We start from the raw sequence: 23,311 nt of genomic DNA, 5'->3' as shown, positions 1-23,311 counted from the left end.
GGTCTCCTGCCCATGCCTTACTCACCCCCCCCCATATTCCTCTCCAGTAGGAGGGTCTCCCGCCCATGTCTTACTCACCCCCCCCCCATATTCCTCTCCAGAAGGAGGGTCTCCCGCCCATGTTTTACTCACCCCCCCCCCATATTCCTCTCCAGTAGGAGGGTCTCCCGCCCATGTCTTACTCACCCCCCCCATATTCCTCTCCAGTAGGTGGGTCTCCTGCCCATGCCTTACTCACCCCCCCCATATTCCTCTCCAGTAGGAGGGTCTCCCGCCCATGTCTTACTCACCCCCCCCCCATATTCCTCTCCAGAAGGAGGGTCTCCCGCCCATGTTTTACTCACCCCCCCCCATATTCCTCTCCAGTAGGAGGGTCTCCCGCCCATGTCTTACTCACCCCCCCCATATTCCTCTCCAGTAGGTGGGTCTCCTGCCCATGCCTTACTCACCCCCCCCATATTCCTCTCCAGTAGGAGGGTCTCCCGCCCATGTCTTACTCACCCCCCCCCCATATTCCTCTCCAGAAGGAGGGTCTCCCGCCCATGTTTTACTCACCCCCCCCCCCCATATTCCTCTCCAGTAGGTGGGTCTCCTGCCCATGTCTTACTCATCCCCCCCATATTCCTCTCCAGAAGGAGGGTCTCCCGCCCATGTTTTACTCACCCCCCCCCCATATTCCTCTCCAGTAGGTGGGTCTCCTGCCCATGTCTTACTCATCCCCCCCATATTCCTCTCCAGAAGGAGGGTCTCCCGCCCATGTTTTACTCACCCCCCCCCCCCATATTCCTCTCCAGTAGGTGGGTCTCCCGCCCATCTCTTACTCACCCCCCCCCATATTCCTCTCCAGTAGGTGGGTCTCCCGCCCATCTCTTACTCACCCCCCCCCCCATATTCCTCTCCAGTAGGTGGGTCTCCCGCCCATCTCTTACTCACCCCCCCCATATTCCTCTCCAGTAGGAGGGTCTCCCGCCCATGTCTTACTCACCCCCCCCATATTCCTCTCCAGTAGGAGGGTCTCCCGCCCATGTCTTACTCACCCCCCCCCCCCATATTCCTCTCCAGTAGGAGGGTCTCCTGCCCATGTCTTACTCACCCCCCCCATATTCCTCTCCAGAAGGAGGGTCTCCCGCCCATGTTTTACTCACCCCCCCCATATTCCTCTCCAGTAGGTGGGTCTCCCGCCCATGTCTTACTCACCCCCCCCATATTCCTCTCCAGTAGGTGGGTCTCCCGCCCATGTCTTACTCACCCCCCCCATATTCCTCTCCAGTAGGTGGGTCTCCCGCCCATGTCTTACTCACCCCCCCCCATATTCCTCTCCAGAAGGAGGGTCTCCCGCCCATATTCCTCTCCAGTAGGTGGGTCTCCCGCCCATGCCTTACTCACCCCCCCATATTCCTCTCCAGTAGGAGGGTCTCCCGCCCATGTCTTACTCACCCCCCCCATATTCCTCTCCAGAAGGAGGGTCTCCCGCCCATGTTTTACTCACCCCCCCCATATTCCTCTCCAGTAGGAGGGTCTCCCGCCCATGTCTTACTCACCCCCCCCCCATATTCCTCTCCAGTAGGTGGGTCTCCCACCCATGTCTTACTCACCCCCCCCATATTCCTCTCCAGAAGGAGGGTCTCCCGCCCATGTCTTACTCACCCCCCCCCATATTCCTCTCCAGAAGGAGGGTCTCCCGCCCAAGTCTTACTCACCCCCCCCCCCATATTCCTCTCCAGTAGGTGGGTCTCCCGCCCATGTCTTACTCACCCCCCCCATATTCCTCTCCAGTAGGTGGGTCTCCTGCCCATGCCTTACTCACCCCCCCCATATTCCTCTCCAGTAGGAGGGTCTCCCGCCCATGTCTTACTCACCCCCCCCCATATTCCTCTCCAGAAGGAGGGTCTCCCGCCCATGTTTTACTCACCCCCCCCATATTCCTCTCCAGTAGGAGGGTCTCCCGCCCATGTCTTACTCACCCCCCCCCCATATTCCTCTCCAGTAGGTGGGTCTCCCGCCCATGTTTTACTCACCCCCCCCATATTCCTCTCCAGTAGGTGGGTCTCCCACCCATGTCTTACTCACCCCCCCCCCCCATATTCCTCTCCAGAAGGAGGGTCTCCCGCCCATGTTTTACTCACCCCCCCCATATTCCTCTCCAGTAGGTGGGTCTCCCGCCCATGTCTTACTCACCCCCCCCCATATTCCTCTCCAGTAGGTGGGTCTCCTGCCCATGCCTTACTCACCCCCCCCATATTCCTCTCCAGTAGGAGGGTCTCCCGCCCATGTCTTACTCACCCCCCCCCATATTCCTCTCCAGAAGGAGGGTCTCCCGCCCATGTTTTACTCACCCCCCCCCCCATATTCCTCTCCAGTAGGTGGGTCTCCTGCCCATGTCTTACTCATCCCCCCCATATTCCTCTCCAGAAGGAGGGTCTCCCGCCCATGTTTTACTCACCCCCCCCCCATATTCCTCTCCAGTAGGTGGGTCTCCCGCCCATCTCTTACTCACCCCCCCCCCCATATTCCTCTCCAGTAGGTGGGTCTCCCGCCCATCTCTTACTCACCCCCCCCCCATATTCCTCTCCAGTAGGTGGGTCTCCCGCCCATCTCTTACTCACCCCCCCCCCCCCCATATTCCTCTCCAGTATGATGGTCTCCCACCCATCTCTTACTCACCCCCCCCCCCATATTCCTCTCCAGTATGATGGTCTCCCACCCATCTCTTACTCACCCCCCCCCCCCATATTCCTCTCCAGTAGGTGGGTCTCCCGCCCATCTCTTACTCACCCCCCCCCCATATTCCTCTCCAGTATGATGGTCTCCCGCCCATGCTGTACTCACAGTATCCTCCATGGATTTCCGCTGGTTGGGGCTTTGTTGGATTTCAGCCCCTCGAGGGTCTGTGTTTGACTTCTGCCTGTGTCCGTGCTCATCCAGGTCGGACATTTTGAATGTGTCTCTCAGGTCTTTCCTGACCTGTCCGGTTACCTCTGTATCTGCGGCCGGGTTCCTGTCACTAATAATCCATATTGTAAACTTATTGGGACAGAACTTCCCTCCCCGCAGAGGCCCTGATGATTGTCTCTCTCTCTGCAGGGTAAGATGGTACTGCAGCTCTCCAAGGAGCCGTCCGCCCGTCTGCTGAAGCACGTGGTGCGCTGTTACCTCCGCCTCTCCGACAACCCAAGGTATGGGGAATGATAGCTTGTCGTCTTGTATTATGCCTGCTGGGAGTTGTAGTTGCACAGCAGCTGATTACAGTGCTCGGCCCAGCACGTCTGGTTCTTCTTTGGTCTCGTAGTTTATCGTTACCACAGAAGAATGTCTCAAGTGTTGGCCTTGTGGGGCATAAATCCGCCTTATATGTGAAAGGGAAAATGTAAGGATCGCGGTCAGGTGACGATCCCGGGGATGTACATTAACATCTCTATAACAGAATATAGGGGGTATCTGTGCAAAAACAGGGAATTGTGCAAGAAATATTATAAAGTATCCAGGGAAGAGAGGCGGCACTCCAATAGTGTAGACTGGATGGGTGAATAATACCCCTGCCTGCACTATTGTAGTGCCGCCGCCTCTCTACCCTGGATACTTTGCTTTGGGAACAGCTTGGGGTTGGCCTTTGGATCCCAGATCACTCATTTGGACCTTGAGTCCTTACAGAGTCTTCACAAGGATTGTGTGGATCATATAAAATATGGTGGAGTCTTGGATATAGCGTGAAACCGCTGTAACTCCTGGGTGTCTGCCTTCAGCATCCTGATCTTTATTTTCTTGGATTTTTGGAATAAAGAACTCTGACCAACACGGAGCAGGTGAGTGCCATGAACTTTATCTAATGCTGAGATAAAATAAATTATACAATAAATCACAAAACCAAAGTCCAGGAATTCAAATCTATATTGTACCGATACCAAACACCAGGTGGCAGAAGAACAGTCATCATGACCAACTCTGTAGATGAGTCCCCACAGCAGCACAGTAAGGGGGGGGTCCTCAGCCCCTGTACGCAGGCAGGACACGTGAATTATTGATGCAAGTGAAGTGATTAACCCCGGCCCCTAGACTAGGTGTAGATGTCCCCTATTAAAAAGTAACTAGTAGGGAGGGAATTTTGTGCTGCTGAGGAGACTAAGGGGGAAGCACATTAACATTCTAAATCTTCCCTGTCACTCCTCAGCAGCACAATAATGGGGATTTAGTAATAGACCCTTCTCCCCAGCCAAGGGAAGGCCTGACGCCTGAGCAGAGTTATTACTGACCTAACAAGGGAGATGTATCAAGTCTATAATCCTTATAAAGAACGGTGTTGGTTCCCTCCATGGAGCAAATCAATGGTCACCGATCCCTGTCCAAAACGATAACGGCATTAGAAAAGTCTGGGGGATCACATACAATCCAACCAGAAATGGAAGGTTTGGGTGCTTTCTTCCATCAGTTCTTTCCTTGAAAGAGAGAATAATAAGGTTTTTGGCAACACAAAATGAGGAAGATGGAGCAAAGACTTTGTCAGTATTTTCCGTACAGGCTGCCACCTCTAGCTGTTAAAAAAAACAAAAAACAACTCCCAGCATGCCTGGACAGCCAGAGGTCCTAGACATCCCGGACACAAAGAGATCTTATACGAGAGCCGTCAGACCTGGTTCAGAGATCCCTCCTCTCCCTATAAGATGTGTATGATAAAGGTTCATGACCCCATTCACGTCTCCTTCCAGGAGGGGGAAGCCTTGGTCAGAGCCATTTTCAGATTAGTCTAAGCCCATTTCTTCCTTGAATCTCTGTAGTTAACAGCCGTTTGAGCGTCTAGATCAGTGGTCTCCAACCTGTGGTCCTCCAGATGTAGTCCAAAACTACAACTCCCAGCATGCCCAGACAGCTAACCTCTGGACAGCAACATCTGGAGGTCCGCAGGTTGGAGACCACTGGTCTAGAAGATGTTGGACACAAGGTCCGGGCGTCCAAGAAATCCCTTAACTGAATGATTTTGGTGACGATTGGTGTTATGGCCATTACCGAGGCCTCACCCAGTCTGATCCAGACCCAAAGTATTATTATTATGAAAGTGGGTAGAAACGCGTGCGCCAGGCTGAAGGTCAAGGAATGGAATGACCCCCGGGTACCTACATTTGCTAGTCGAGCTTTTCATAGTTAATCCTGAACATCCGATACCTTGGGTCGGGGGTTAGTCTTCGTTTTGGATTGGTCACCTGTCCATTTCACTGGTGGACATTTCTGTTTTTTATATATCTAGATTATGTTAAACATGGCGGCCTTTTCACCACACTTTGTATTTGGTTGTTTTGTCTAATTTGTTCTATGTTTCTATGGACACAGCGCCCACTGTCCTCAGCTTGATGCTCCTTCACTTTACCATAAGATCTACTTGAGGAAGACACCAAAACTCCTGATCTGGAGACTGTCCTCCAGGGAACATCACTCGACTAAAAAGTTACAGAACCAGAGGAATTTTAATTTAGGATTAGCCAAATTGTAGGGTTCTGGGACATTTTAGGCCTATAAATCTTGTCCCGGTACGGTGCGCCTCTTATCCCCAGGACAAATGGTGCCGAATGGCAATTCCTTGACCTGTAGATATGGGACAGCTTCCCGGACCTCCTCCTCTGTACTGGAATCAATCATTTCACAATGTGTATTGGGTTCAGGACAAACAATGTATGTTGGGACCAGAACTATGGGAACCTGGAAATTGGTTCTGAAGGCCCAAAATGTCTCCAAAAATAGGAAAAAGTAATTAAATAAATAAGGGAGTACTCCGGAATAGGAAAATTGTCCTCCATACTGCTGGCAGTAAAAAAATAAAGCTGTACATTCCTTCCTTCGCTTCCCCTGGTAACCCACTCCGGTCTCCGCCGCGATCCTCTTCCTGGTTGCCTGTGGTCGGCGAGTCATACTGTACTCGGCCAATCACCGGCCGCAGTGAAGTCCCGACTCGGGTGGCGATAGACTGAGCGGCAGTGTGACGTTTTCAGCAACAGTGCGGTGTTGTGGTCTGCACATTGTATGTTGTGTATAGTGTTGTGGTTGTACATTGTATGTTGTGTATAGTGTTGTGGTTGTACATTGTATGTTGTGTATAGTGTTGTGGTTGTACATTGTATGTTGTGTATAGTGAGTCTGGTGGTGAGTGGTCCAGAATAGATTAAATAACCTGAGTCCATTATACAGTCAGGTCCATAAATATTGGGACATGGACACAATTCTCACATTTTTAGCTCTATACACCACCACAATGGATTTAAAATGAAACAAACAGGATTTGCTTTAGCTCCAGACTGTCACCTTTAATTTGAGGGTATTTACATCCAAATCAGGTGAACGGTGTAGGAATTACAACAGCATATGTGCCTCCCGCTTGCTAAGGGACCAAAAGTAATGGGACAATTCTCAGCTGTTCCATGGCCAGGTGTGTTATTCCCTCATTATCCTAATTACAATGACCAGATAAAAGGTCCAGAGTTAATTTCAAGTGTGCTATTTGCATTTGGAATCTGTTGCTGTCAACTCTCAAGATGAGATCCAAAGAGCTGTCACTATCAGTGAAGCCATCATTAGGCTGAAAAAGGGTGTGGCCTAATCAACTGGAACATTCTTATAAAGAAGGAACGTACTGGTGAGCTCAGCAACACCAAGTGACCAAGGAAAACAACTGTGGAGGATGAAGAATTCTTTCCCTGGTGAAGAAAACCCCTTTACAACAGTTGTCCAGATGAAGAACACTTTCCAGGAGGTAGGTGTATGTGTGTCAGTCATCAAGAGAAGACGTCACCAGAGGGAATACAGAGGGTTCCCCACAAGATGGAAGCCATTGGGGGCCTCAAACACCAAGGACAGATGAGTTTACCAAACAACATCTAAAAAAGCTTCTGTCCTGGAACAACATCCTATGGACAGAGGAGGCCAAGAGAAGAGTCTGGAGAATAACGTGGTCCTAAGCAGACACCTCATCAGTGAACATGGTGCTGGGAGTGTCATGGCATAGTGGGCATGTATGGTGCCAATGGAACCGCTTCTCTTGGATTTATTAATCATGTGACAAAAGCAGCAGGATGAATTCTCAAGTATTTCATATTTGCTCATATTCACCAAAAGGCTTCAGAACTCATTGGATGGCGATCACAGTGCAGATGGACAATGAACCAAAGAGTTTATTAAGGGAAAGAAGTGGAATGTTCTGTAATGGCCAAGTCACCTGACCAGAATCCCATCGAGCATTTCACTTACTGAAGACAAAACTGAAGGGAAAATGTCCCAAGAACAAGAAGGAACTGAAGACCGTGCAGTAGAGGCGGCAGAACATCACCAGGAATGAGACCAGCAATGTCTACTGATGTCTATACGATAATCATCACCAGGGATGAGACCAGTAATGTCTACTGATGTCTATACGATCAGCATCACCAGGGATGAGACCAGTAATGTCTACTGATGTCTATACGTTCACCATCACCAGGTACGAGACCAGCAATGTCTACTGATGTCTATACGTTCACCATCACCAGGGATGAGACCAGTAATGTCTACTGATGTCTATACATTCAGCATCACCAGGGATGAGACCAGCAATGTCTACTGATGTCTATACGATAATCATCACCAGGAATGAGACCAGCAATGTCTACTGATGTCTATACGATAATCATCACCAGGTACGAGACCAGCAATGTCTACTGATGTCTATACATTCAGCATCACCAGGGATGAGACCAGCAATGTCTACTGATGTTTATACATTCAGCATCACCAGGGATGAGACCAGCAATGTCTCCTGATGTCTATACGTCCATCGCCACCAGGGATGAGACCAGCAAGGTCTATACATTCAGCATCATCAGGGATGAGACCAGCAATGTCTACTGATGTCTGCTGGTCTCATCCCTGGTGATGATGGACGTATAGACATCAGTAGACATTACTGGTCTCATCCCTGGTGATCGTGAATGTATAGACATCAGTAGACATTACTGGTCTCATCCCTGGTGATGATCGTATAGACATCAGTAGACATTGCTGGTCTCATCCCTGGTGATGATGAATGTATAATGTCTACTGATGTCTATACGTTCATAATCACCAGGGATGAGACCAGCAATGTCTACTGAGGTCTATACATTCATCATCACCAGGGATGAGACCAAAAATGTCTACTGATGTCTATACGATCAGCATCACCAGGGATTAGACCAGCAATGTCTACTGATGTCTATACATTCATCATCACCAGGGATTAGACCAGCAATGTCTACTGATGTCTATACATTCACCATCACCAGGGATGAGACCAGCAATGTCTACTGATGTCTATACATTCACCATCACCAGGGATGAGACCAGTAATGTCTACTGATGTCTATACGTTCACCATCACCAGGGATGAGACCAGTAATGTCTTCTGATGTCTATATGATCACCATCACCAGGGATGAGACCAGCAATGTCTACTGATGTCTATACATTCAGCATCACCAGGGATGAGACCAGCAATGTCTACTGATGTCTATACATTCAGCATCACCAGGGATGAGACCAGCAATGTCTACTGATGTCTATACATCCATCATCACCAGGGATGAGACCAGCAATGTCTACTGATGTCTATACATCCATCATCACCAGGGATGAGACCAGCAATGTCTACTGATGTCTATACATTCAGCATCACCAGGGATGAGACCAGCAATGTCTACTGATGTCTATACGATCATCACCAGGGATGAGACCAGCAATGTCTACTGATGTCTATACATTCACCATCACCAGGGATGAGACCAGCAATGTCTACTGATGTCTATACGATCATCACCAAGGATGAGACCAGCAATGTCTACTGATGTCTATATGATCATTACCAGGGATGAGACCAGTAATGTCTACTGATGTCTATACATTCATCATCACCAGGGATGAGACCAGTAATGTCTACTGATGTCTATACGATCACCATCACCAGGGATGAGACCAGCAATGTCTACTGATGTCTATACATTCATCATCACCAGGGATGAGACCAGCAATGTCTACTGATGTCTATACGATCACCATCACCAGGGATGAGACCAGCAATGTCTACTGATGTCTATACGATCATCACCAGGGATGAGACCAGCAATGTCTACTGATGTCTATATGATCATCACCAGGGATGAGACCAGTAATGTCTACTGATGTCTATACATTCATCATCACCAGGGATGAGACCAGTAATGTCTACTGATGTCTATACATTCACCATCACCAGGGATGAGACCAGCAATGTCTACTGATGTCTATACATTTATCATCACCAGGGATGAGACCAGCAATGTCTACTGATGTCTATACGATCACCATCACCAGGGATGAGACCAGCAATGTCTACTGATGTCTATACGATCATCACCAGGGATGAGACCAGCAATGTCTACTGATGTCTATACGATCATCACCAGGGATGAGACCAGCAATGTCTACTGATGTCTATACATTCATCATCACCAGGGATGAGACCAGCAATGTCTACTGATGTCTATACGATCATCACCAGGGAGGAGACCAGTAATGTCTACTGATGTCTATACATTCAGCATCACCAGGGATGAGACCAGTAATGTCTACTGATGTCTATACAATCATCACCAGGGATGAGACCAGTAATGTCTACTGATGTCTATATGATCATCACGAGGGATGAGACCAGTAATGTCTACTGATGTCTATATGATCATCACGAGGGATGAGACCAGTAATGTCTACTGATGTCTATATGATCATTACCAGGGATGAGACCAGTAATGTCTACTGATGTCTATATGATCATCACGAGGGATGAGACCAGTAATGTCTACTGATGTCTATATGATCATTACCAGGGATGAGACCAGTAATGTCTACTGATGTCTATACATTCAGCATCACCAGGGATGAGACCAGTAATGTCTACTGATGTCTATACATTCACCATCACCAGGGATGAGACCAGCAATGTCTACTGATGTCTATACGATCATCACCAGGGATGAGACCAGTAATGTCTACTGATGTCTATACATTCAGCATCACCAGGGATGAGACCAGTAATGTCTACTGATGTCTATACATTCATCATCACCAGGGATTAGACCAGCAATGTCTACTGATGTCTATACGATCACCAGGGATGAGACCAGTAATGTCTACTGATGTCTATACATTCATCATCACCAGGGATTAGACCAGCAATGTCTACTGATGTCTATACATTCACCATCACCAGGGATGAGACCAGCAATGTCTACTGATGTCTATACATTCACCATCACCAGGGATGAGACCAGTAATGTCTACTGATGTCTATACGTTCATCATCACCAGGGATGAGACCAGTAATGTCTTCTGATGTCTATATGATCACCATCACCAGGGATGAGACCAGCAATGTCTACTGATGTCTATACATTCAGCATCACCAGGGATGAGACCAGCAATGTCTACTGATGTCTATACATTCAGCATCACCAGGGATGAGACCAGCAATGTCTACTGATGTCTATACATCCATCATCACCAGGGATGAGACCAGCAATGTCTACTGATGTCTATACATCCATCATCACCAGGGATGAGACCAGCAATGTCTACTGATGTCTATACATTCAGCATCACCAGGGATGAGACCAGCAATGTCTACTGATGTCTATACGATCATCACCAGGGATGAGACCAGCAATGTCTACTGATGTCTATACGATCATCACCAGGGATGAGACCAGCAATGTCTACTGATGTCTATATGATCATCACCAGGGATGAGACCAGTAATGTCTACTGATGTCTATACATTCATCATCACCAGGGATGAGACCAGTAATGTCTACTGATGTCTATACGATCACCATCACCAGGGATGAGACCAGCAATGTCTACTGATGTCTATACATTCATCATCACCAGGGATGAGACCAGCAATGTCTACTGATGTCTATACGATCACCATCACCAGGGATGAGACCAGCAATGTCTACTGATGTCTATACGATCATCACCAGGGATGAGACCAGCAATGTCTACTGATGTCTATATGATCATCACCAGGGATGAGACCAGTAATGTCTACTGATGTCTATACATTCATCATCACCAGGGATGAGACCAGTAATGTCTACTGATGTCTATACATTCACCATCACCAGGGATGAGACCAGCAATGTCTACTGATGTCTATACATTCATCATCACCAGGGATGAGACCAGCAATGTCTACTGATGTCTATACGATCACCATCACCAGGGATGAGACCAGCAATGTCTACTGATGTCTATACGATCATCACCAGGGATGAGACCAGCAATGTCTACTGATGTCTATACGATCATCACCAGGGATGAGACCAGCAATGTCTACTGATGTCTATACATTCATCATCACCAGGGATGAGACCAGCAATGTCTACTGATGTCTATACGATCATCACCAGGGAGGAGACCAGTAATGTCTACTGATGTCTATACATTCAGCATCACCAGGGATGAGACCAGTAATGTCTACTGATGTCTATATGATCATTACCAGGGATGAGACCAGTAATGTCTACTGATGTCTATACATTCAGCATCACCAGGGATGAGACCAGTAATGTCTACTGATGTCTATACATTCACCATCACCAGGGATGAGACCAGCAATGTCTACTGATGTCTATACGATCATCACCAGGGATGAGACCAGTAATGTCTACTGATGTCTATACGATCACCATCACCAGGGATGAGACCAGTAATGTCTACTGATGTCTATACATTCACCATCACCAGGGATGAGACCAGCAATGTCTACTGATGTCTATACGATCATCACCAGGGATGAGACCAGTAATGTCTACTGATGTCTATACATTCAGCATCACCAGGGATGAGACCAGTAATGTCTACTGATGTCTATACATTCATCATCACCAGGGATGAGACCAGCAATGTCTACTGATGTCTATACATTCACCATCACCAGGGATGAGACCAGCAATGTCTACTGATGTCTATACGATCATCACCAGGGATGAGACCAGTAATGTCTACTGATGTCTATACGATCACCAGGGATGAGACCAGCAATGTCTACTGATGTCTATGCTGGTCTCATCCCTGGTGATGGTGATCGTAATGTCTACTGATGTCTATACATTCACCATCACCAGGGATGAGACCAGTAATGTCTACTGATGTCTATACGATCACCAGGGATGAGACCAGTAATGTCTACTGATGTCTATACATTCATCATCACCAGGGATGAGACCAGCAATGTCTACTGATGTCTATACATTCATCGTCACCAGGGATGAGACCAGCAATGTCTACTGATGTCTATACATTCATCACCAGGGATGAGACCAGTAATGTCTACTGATGTCTATACATTCACCATCACCAGGGATGAGACCAGCAATGTCTACTGATGTCTATACGATCAGCATTACCAGGGATGAGACCAGCAATGTCTACTGATGTCTATACATTCACCATCACCAGGGATGAGACCAGCAATGTCTACTGATGTCTATACATTCATCACCAGGGATGAGACCAGTAATGTCTACTGATGTCTATACATTCACCATCACCAGGGATGAGACCAGCAATGTCTACTGATGTCTATACGATCATCATCACCAGCGATGAGACCAGTAATGTCTACTGATGTCTATACGATCACCAGGGATGAGACAGCAATGTCTACTGATGTCTATACGATCAGCATTACCAGGGATGAGACCAGTAATGTCTACTGATGTCTATACATTCACCATCACCAGGGATGAGACCAGTAATGTCTATTGATGTCTATACGATCACCAGGGATGAGACCAGCAATGTCTACTGATGTCTATACATTCATCATCACCAGGGATGAGACCAGCAATGTCTACTGATGTCTATACGATCACCATCATCATGGATGAGACCAGCAATGTCTACTGATGTCTATACATTCATCATCACCAGGGATGAGACCAGCAATGTCTACTGATGTCTATACGATCACCATCATCATGGATGAGACCAGCAATGTCTACTGATGTCTATACGATCATCACCAGGGATGAGACCAGCAATGACTACTGATGTCTATACGATCACCATCATCATGGATGAGACCAGCAATGTCTACTGATGTCTATACGATCACCAGGGATGAGACCAGTAATGTCTACTGATGTCTATACGATCACCATCACCAGGGATGAGACCAGCAATGTCTACTGATGTCTATACGATCACCATCATCATGGATGAGACCAGCAATGTCTACTGATGTTTATACGATCACCAGGGATGAGACCAGCAATGTCTACTGATGTCTATACGATCCATCACCAGAGGAGACCAGTAATGTCTACTGATGTCTATACGATCATCACCAGGGATGAGACCAGTAATGTCTACGGATGTCTATATGATCATCACCAGGGATGAGACCAGTAATGTCTACTGATGTCTATACATTCATCATCACCAGGGAGGAGACCAGCAATGTCTACTGATGTCTATACGATCATCACCAGGGATGAGACCAGTAATGTCTACTGATGTCTATACGATCATCACCAGGGATGAGACCAGCAATGTCTACTGATGTCTATACGATCACCATCACCAGGGATGAGACCAGTAATGTCTACTGATGTCTATACGTTCAGCATCACCAGGGATGAGACCAGTAATGTCTACTGATGTCTATACGTTCAGCATCACCAGGGATGAGACCAGCAATGTCTACTGATGTTTATAAGATCACCAGGGATGAGACCAGCAATGTCTTCTGATGTCTATACGATAATCATCACCAGGGATGAGACCAGTAATGTCTACTGATGTCTATACGTTCAGCATCACCAGGGATGAGACCAGCAATGTCTACTGATGTTTATAAGATCACCAGGGATGAGACCAGCAATGTCTTCTGATGTCTATACGATAATCATCACCAGGGATGAGACCAGCAATGTCTACTGATGTCTATACGATAATCATCACCAGGGATGAGACCAGCAATGTCTACTGATGTCTATACGATCAGCATTACCAGGGATGAGACCAGCAATGTCTACTGATGTCTATACATTCATCACCAGGGATGAGACCAGTAATGTCTACTGATGTCTATACATTCACCATCACCAGGGATGAGACCAGTAATGTCTACTGATGTCTATACGATCACCAGGGATGAGACCAGCAATGTCTACTGATGTCTATACATTCATCATCACCAGGGATGAGACCAGCAATGTCTACTGATGTCTATACGATCACCATCATCATGGATGAGACCAGTAATGTCTACTGATGTCTATACGATCATCACCAGGGATGAGACCAGTAATGTCTACTGATGTCTATATGATCATCACCAGGGATGAGACCAGTAATGTCTACTGATGTCTATACATTCATCATCACCAGGGAGGAGACCAGCAATGTCTACTGATGTCTATACGATCATCACCAGGGATGAGACCAGTAATGTCTACTGATGTCTATACGATCATCACCAGGGATGAGACCAGCAATGTCTACTGATGTCTATACGATCACCATCACCAGGGATGAGACCAGTAATGTCTACTGATGTCTATACGTTCAGCATCACCAGGGATGAGACCAGTAATGTCTACTGATGTCTATACGTTCAGCATCACCAGGGATGAGACCAGCAATGTCTACTGATGTTTATACGATCACCAGGGATGAGACCAGCAATGTCTACTGATGTCTATACGATCCATCACCAGGGAGGAGACCAGTAATGTCTACTGATGTCTATACGATCCATCACCAGGGAGGAGACCAGTAATGTCTACTGATGTCTATACGATCACCAGGGATGAGACCAGTAATGTCTACTGATGTCTATACGTTCATCACCAGGGATGAGACCAGTAATGTCTACTGATGTCTATACATTCATCATCACCAGGGATGAGACCAGCAATGTCTACTGATGTCTATACATTCACCATCACCAGGGATGAGACCAGTAATGTCTACTGATGTCTATACATTCATCACCAGGGATGAGACCAGCAATGTCTACTGATGTCTATACATCCATCATCACCAGGAATGAGACCAGCAATGTCTACTGATGTCTATACGATCATCACCAGGGATGAGACCAGTAATGTCTACTGATGTCTATACATTCACCATCACCAGGGATGAGACCAGCAATGTCTACTGATGTCTATACATTCACCATCACCAGGGATGAGACCAGTAATGTCTACTGATGTCTATACGATCATCACCAGGGATGAGACCAGTAATGTCTACTGATGTCTATACATTCACCATCACCAGGGATGAGACCAGTAATGTCTACTGATGTCTATACATTCATCACCAGGGATGAGACCAGCAATGTCTACTGATGTCTATACGATCATCACCAGGGATGAGACCAGCAATGTCTACTGATGTCTATACGATCATCACCAGGGATGAGACCAGCAATGTCTACTGATGTCTATACGATCATCACCAGGGATGAGACCAGCAATGTCTACTGATGTCTATACGATCATCACCAGGGATGAGACCAGCAATGTCTACTGATGTCTATACGATCATCACCAGGGATGAGACCAGCAATGTCTACTGATGTCTATACGATCATCACCAGGGATGAGACCAGTAATGTCTACTGATGTCTATACGATCACCATCACCAGGGATGAGACCAGCAATGTCTACTGATGTCTATACGATCATCACCAGGGATGAGACCAGTAATGTCTACTGATGTCTATACGATCATCACCAGGGATGAGACCAGCAATGTCTACTGATGTCTATACATTCAGCATCACCAGGGATGAGACCAGCAATGTCTACTGATGTCTATACATTCACCATCACCAGGGATGAGACCAGTAATGTCTACTGATGTCTATACATTCATCACCAGGGATGAGACCAGCAATGTCTACTGATGTCTATACATCCATCATCACCAGGAATGAGACCAGCAATGTCTACTGATGTCTATACGATCATCACCAGGGATGAGACCAGTAATGTCTACTGATGTCTATACATTCACCATCACCAGGGATGAGACCAGCAATGTCTACTGATGTCTATACATTCACCATCACCAGGGATGAGACCAGTAATGTCTACTGATGTCTATACGATCATCACCAGGGATGAGACCAGTAATGTCTACTGATGTCTATACATTCACCATCACCAGGGATGAGACCAGTAATGTCTACTGATGTCTATACATTCATCACCAGGGATGAGACCAGCAATGTCTACTGATGTCTATACGATCATCACCAGGGATGAGACCAGCAATGTCTACTGATGTCTATACGATCATCACCAGGGATGAGACCAGCAATGTCTACTGATGTCTATACGATCATCACCAGGGATGAGACCAGCAATGTCTACTGATGTCTATACGATCATCACCAGGGATGAGACCAGCAATGTCTACTGATGTCTATACGATCATCACCAGGGATGAGACCAGCAATGTCTACTGATGTCTATACGATCATCACCAGGGATGAGACCAGTAATGTCTACTGATGTCTATACGATCACCATCACCAGGGATGAGACCAGCAATGTCTACTGATGTCTATACGATCATCACCAGGGATGAGACCAGTAATGTCTACTGATGTCTATACGATCATCACCAGGGATGAGACCAGCAATGTCTACTGATGTCTATACATTCAGCATCACCAGGGATGAGACCAGCAATGTCTACTGATGTCTATACATTCACCATCACCAGGGATGAGACCAGTAATGTCTACTGATGTCTATACGATCACAATTCAGGCTGTAATTCACTGTTACTTTGTAACAAAGTATTAAAAAGTTTAAATTTGATTTAGGATTATGCATTATTATGCAAACTGTTGTAATTCCTACACCGTTCTCCTGATTTGGATGTAAAGACCTTCAAATTAAAGGGACAGTCTAGAGTTAAAGCAAATCTTTAGAGACTTATATAACCAAGAGAATTATATAACCGGTCCTAAAAGGGTAGTTGGAAATAAAAATAGCAAAGTAAAAAATAGGTAGACAGGAATATTGCAAAAAATATATTAATGGTAAAATGTCCTTTAGTAAAAAAAAGGATAAATAGTGAATAATAAATGATAATAAAAAAACCTGCTGAGAGAAAAACTTCACTAATCGTATAGATTTATTGGTAAAGATAATAGTAAAACATATGGGCAGGGCCCTTGCCCAGGTGTTTGGTAGAAATGTGCTAAAAAATGTGCTAATTAAAATGAAGAAAATTATTTGCCAACCATCTCATATAAGATAATAAATAATAATGTTCAAAAAAAAAAATCCTTTTTAAAATATTAATAAAATTATCAGCCAGTACAGTAGTTGTGGTTTTATTCGCCAGCTACATTAATTGGAGCTGTCCATCAAAATATTCTGTGCGCTTATAGTAGCAGCAAGGTGGAGACAAAGTATCTGTAGTGTATGATTAATGGGCACAAGTGCGATACAGCTGTAACATGTTTCAGTAGGATCGTGCCGGTTATTACAGACGGTTCTAATGTAAAGGACGGTACCTTGTAGATGACTTCACCGTGTTCACCGGCAGCTGATGTCTACAGGAGCGGCAAGCTCAGGTGACTGTACCAAATCAGCGCCCGCACGGACTAATGTGAAGGTGACCACCAACCTGGCATAGGTACAGAGGGCTCCTCTGATGTGGCGACAGGTAGGTATACTGGTCCAAACTGATGTGGTATTGTCCTCTGTAATGTAGAAAGCCGGCTTGTAATATCGGAGGGAAGATAGAGGTAATCGGCTTGTAGATTGGCGTCCTCGTGGTGTGAATAGCGCGCTATTCAATAGTGGGCCGCAAGTAAGGGACCTGCAGCGCTTGCAAGGTGGTATCGGCTGATACAATGGCTGATGATGCCGAGAGTTGGGTATGGCACTAATGATATAAATAAAGGCTAAACACGTTTCACCACTCGTGTGGTATTCCTCAGTAGCCAAATAATATTAAGAGAGGCTAGTACACAACATGCAGGTATATATACAAAAATGTAGGTGATGTCATAGATAGGTGTGGGAAAGAGTAAAGGTACATGGAAAACACGGAGAAATGGACTAAAGAAGGGGAAGAAAGAATAAAGTGAAATACGACATATATGTCAGAGCTGTATTAATAATCAATATACAGATTAGTGGAAGATAAGTGAAGATGGTGATGAAAAGGAATAATTGATAAGTGTAAGTGTATATGTATATATATATATATAATATAATATGTGTGTGTGTGAAAAAAGGGAAGAGAGTTATGTCAGGACATAGTGGACAGAAGGAATTTATGAAATAAATTAAATTATAATTAAACTATGGGATATAGTGTATGCACATTGAGTCAGTATTAATAAATGTAGATGGTGAGATATGGTACAAATATAAAATCATACTCCTCATAAATGATGATGGGAATAAAGGATATATTTACTGAAAATATTATAAATATAATAAAAATACAATGAATATAATAGAAATATTATAAAAATTATTTCTGCAAAATTACAAGTGATACAAAAATAAAAGATTTTTTTGTATAAAATGAAAGTCATGGACTCTCATTAGTTTTTATATTTTATACAAAAAAATCTTTTATTTTTGTATCACTTGTAATTTTGCAGAAATAATTTTTATAACTATCTGTACCTATGCCAGGTTGGTGGTCACCTTCACATTAGTCCGTGCGGGCGCTGATTTGGTACAGTCACCTGAGCTTGCCGCTCCTGTAGACATCAGCTGCCGGTGAACACGGTGAAGTCATCTACAAGGCACCGTCCTTCACATTAGAACCGTCTGTAATAACCGGCACGATCCTACTGAAACATGTTACAGCTGTATCGCACTTGTGCCCATTAATCATACACTACAGATACTTTGGAAATGAAGAAAGCTGACTCCAGCTCGGCTCAGGTAAGTGCGGCTTTATTCACATCAACGAGGCAACAGGTACAGAGAGGAAGTGACGCGTTTCGGCCAGGTGCTGACCTTGTGAATAAAGCCGCACTTACCTGAGCCGAGCTGGAGTCTACTTTCTTCATTTCCATTGTTCTGGGTGAGGTCCACACCCTCTCCTTACTTGGGATCCAGACCAGGGATAGAGCCGGAAACTTTCTCTACTTTCACACTACAGATACTTTGTCTCCACCTTGCTGCTACTATAAGCGCACAGAATATTTTGATGGACAGCTCCAATTAATGTAGCTGGCGAATAAAACCACAACTACTGTACTGGCTGATAATTTTATTAATATTTTAAAAGGATTTTTTTTTTTTAACATTATTATTATCTTATATGAGATGGTTGGCAAATAATTTTCTTCATTTTAATTAGCAAATTTTTTAGCACATTTCTACCAAACACCTGGGCAAGGGCCCTGCCCATATGTTTTACTATTATCTTTACCAATAAATCTATACGATTAGTGAAGTTTATTATTATTTTTTTTTTATCATTTATTATTCATTATTTATCCTTTTTTTTACTAAAGGACATTTTACCATTAATATTCCTGTCTATACCTATTTTTTACTTTGCTATTTTTATTTCCAACTACCCTTTGAGGACCGGTTATATAATTCTCTTGGTTATATAAGTTTCTAAAGATTTTTTGGTCTTGGGGTAATTAGACCATACCGGTTAACCTCAGGTTAGTATATTGATTGAGCTGCACTACCTTTTAACTTTATTCCTTCTTAAAGCAAATCTTGTTTGTTTTATTTTAAATCCATTGTGGTGGTGTATAGAGACAAAAAATGTTAGAATTGTGTCCATGTCCCAATATTTATGGACCTGACTGTAGGTTGAGGGGCCTCTGTATGAAGAAACCTCCGGTCTTCTGGAGAAATGGGCTGTAAATATTGGGGTCCTTGGGGTTGCGAGACGCCATGAAGTCTCATACTTGAAGGCCTTACGTCGCTGTCCTTGTGGTCTGGAGGGCCTAACGTCGCTGTCCTTATGGTCTGGAGGTCCTTACGTCGCTGTCCTTGTGGTCTGGAGGTCCTTACGTCGCTGTCCTTGTGGTCTGGAGGGCCTAACGTCGCTGTCCTTATGGTCTGGAGGTCCTTACGTCGCTGTCCTTGTGGTCTGGAGGTCCTTACGTCGCTGTCCTTGTGGTCTGGCGGGCCTTACGTCGCTGTCCTTGTGGTCTGGCGGGCCTTACGTCGCTGTCCTTGTGGTCTGGAGGGCCTAACGTCGCTGTCCTTATGGTTTACATCCTGAACCTTTCCTGATCATCAGGCGGTTCAGTCTGAGGTCTCTGATCCACATTTGTTTCCATGATGGTTTGGGAACCAGGAATAGACCCCTCGAGCTCTATCCAAAGGTATGAATGGGATCCAAAACTGCTAGGCCAATTTTAAATGCAGTATGGAGTTCCTCAGGATTTCTTTGTTTGGTGATTAAGAGACATGGATTCTTTTGCATGGACACTGAAAAGAGCCCCTTTCAATCTCCACCAAATAAAAGTCCTTGACTAATTGTAATATTAACAATAATTTGAGGCGCCCCCTATTGGACGAGAACTGACGTCATGAAATCTGCCTTCGTCTTTCGATTTTTGTCAGCTCCTCTTTTGTCTGGCATCCCTCCACCTTCATGACGACCACGTCTCGACCTCTGAGGGGAACCATCTCTGCGGTGGGATCTTATATAGGATAGAGTGGAGGTAAAGATTCCAGTTATCTCCCTTATCTGGTCTGGATAATCTCCCAGGTGCAGGCTCTAGTGTAGAATGGATTGGTGGTTGAAGCCACCGAGTTCTCCTCCCAGCCATAGAGCCGTGGGTCTTGGCACTGCAGCCACTAAATTACTAAATTCTCAACGGACAAGGATGTAATCCCCTGGTATTCCAGAATTTGCGCCATCCTGTGCTCTCGTAGACTTAGTGACCTCATCCCTTTTCCAGAATTCGTGCCATCCTGTGCTCTCGTAGACTTAGTGACATCATCCCCTGGTATTCCAGAATTCGTGCCATCCTGTGCTCTCGTAGACTTGGTGACATCATCCCCTGGTATTCCAGAATTTGCGCCATCCTGTGCTCTCGTAGACTTAGTGACCTCATCCCTTTTCCAGAATTCGTGCCATCCTGTGCGCTCGTAGACTTAGTGACCTCATCCCTTTTCCAGAATTCGTGCCATCCTGTGCTCTCGTAGACTTGGTGACATCATCCCCTGGTATTCCAGAATTCGTGCCATCCTGTGCGCTCATAGACTTGGTGACATCATCCCCTGGTATTCCAGAATTTGCGCCATCCTGTGCTCTCGTAGACTTAGTGACCTCATCCCTTTTCCAGAATTCGTGCCATCCTGTGCTCTCGTAGACTTGGTGACATCATCCCTTGGTATTCCAGAATTTGCGCCATCCTGTGCTCTCGTAGACTTGGTGACATCATCCCCTGGTATTCCAGAATTTGCGCCATCCTGTGCTCTCGTAGACTTGGTGACATCATCCCCTGGTATTCCAGAATTCGTGCCATCCTGTGCTCTCGTAGACTTGGTGACATCATCCCCTGGTATTCCAGAATTTGCGCCATCCTGTGCTCTCGTAGACTTAGTGACATCATCCCTTTTCCAGAATTCGCGCCATCCTGTGCTCTCGTAGACTTAGTGACATCATCCCTTTTCCAGAATTTGCGCCATCCTGTGCTCTCGTAGACTTGGTGACATCATCCCCTGGTATTCCAGAATTTACACCATCCTGTGATCTTAGACTTGTAAATTCTGGAATACCAAGGGATTAAGTTATCAAGTCTGAGATCACATGATAGCAACAAATGGACTTCAAAAGTGTGGTGGGTCTTTTGCGGCGCTGACTCGGAACAGGCACATCAGGTGAGTATAAAAGGTTTATTAAAATGCAACGCGTTTCACCTCACATGGGCGGCTTCATCAGGCATGGTAATCACAGGATATACAGAGAAAAAATTAACTCTTAAACAACTTTTGTATCAGGAATAAAAGATTATAAAGTTACAGAAAATACAAGTTACACATGATGATAACTTTCAGCATAGCATGCAACCGCACTGTGGGGAGTAACAAATCTGTGCAAATATTTTATGTATGTTTAAAAATAAATAAATTTTGTTCATGTTTTATGATCCTCCTCCTCCTCCTCCTCCTCCTCCTCCTCCTCCTCCTCCTCCTCTCCCCCCCCCCTCCTCTCCCCCCCCCCTCCTCTCCCCCCCCCCCCCAAAAAATGTTTGTTGTGTATAAAATGTTTAGAAATATTATTATTACAATAATGCTCAGATTAATTCATTTGTGTGGGTTGGTATGCACATAAGAGTAAAATAGAAAACATGAAGTATCAATAATTTATCATATAAACTAAAACATGAAGTAATAATACATAAGGACAACTGAATATAATTATAAACCATTTAGAATTATAAACTAAAGATAAAAAAATTACTTTTATTTGAGATATAGTGAGAATCGTTCACATTTAAGTGCGTTCACACACCAAAAAAGACAGAATATATACACCCCTGGACATCGGAGCGCGTTCACACACCAAAAGACAGAATATATACACCCCTGGACATCGGAGCGTGTTCACACACCAATAGACAGAATATATACACCCCTGGACATCGGAGCGTGTTCACACACCAATAGACAGAATATATACACCCCTGGACATCGGAGCGCGTTCACGCACCAAAAGACAGAATATATACACCCCTGGACATCGGAGCGCGTTCACGCACCAAAAGACAGAATATATACACCCCTGGACATCGGAGCGCGTTCACGCACCAAAAGACAGAATATATACACCCCTGGACATCGGAGCGCGTTCACACACCAAAAGACAGAATATATACACCCCTGGACATCGGAGCGTGTTCACACACCAATAGACAGAATATATACACCCCTGGACATCGGAGCGCGTTCACGCACCAAAAGACAGAATATATACACCCCTGGACATCGGAGCGCGTTCACGCACCAAAAGACAGAATATATACACCCCTGGACATCGGAGCGCGTTCACGCACCAAAAGACAGAATATATACACCCCTGGACATCGGAGCGCGTTCACGCACCAAAAGACAGAATATATACACCCCTGGACATCGGAGCGCGTTCACGCACCAAAAGACAGAATATATACACCCCTGGACATCGGAGCGTGTTCACACACCAAAAGACAGAATATATACACCCCTGGACATCGGAGCGCGTTCACGCACCAAAAGACAGAATATATACACCCCTGGACATCGGAGCGCGTTCACGCAC

The 23,311-nt window shown here is 45.5% G+C and overlaps 1 protein-coding gene across 1 annotated transcript in view; it reads left to right on the top strand.

Annotated features, from left to right (window-relative positions):
• CNOT9 (CCR4-NOT transcription complex subunit 9) overlaps window positions 1-23,311 on the top strand; it is a 71,857-nt gene that overhangs the window by 24,991 nt on the left and 23,555 nt on the right. The window contains exon 3 of the mRNA XM_056552010.1: window positions 3,085-3,176. Coding sequence (XP_056407985.1) covers window positions 3,085-3,176 — 92 coding nt within the window. The remainder of the gene's footprint in view (window positions 1-3,084; window positions 3,177-23,311) is intronic.

The sequence above is a fragment of the Hyla sarda genome, unplaced genomic scaffold (assembly GCF_029499605.1).
Source record: "Hyla sarda isolate aHylSar1 unplaced genomic scaffold, aHylSar1.hap1 scaffold_1322, whole genome shotgun sequence".
Lineage (NCBI taxonomy): Eukaryota > Metazoa > Chordata > Amphibia > Anura > Hylidae > Hyla > Hyla sarda.
The sequence above is the reverse complement of the archived record's forward strand: the minus strand, read 5'-3'. Positions and strand labels throughout refer to the sequence as shown.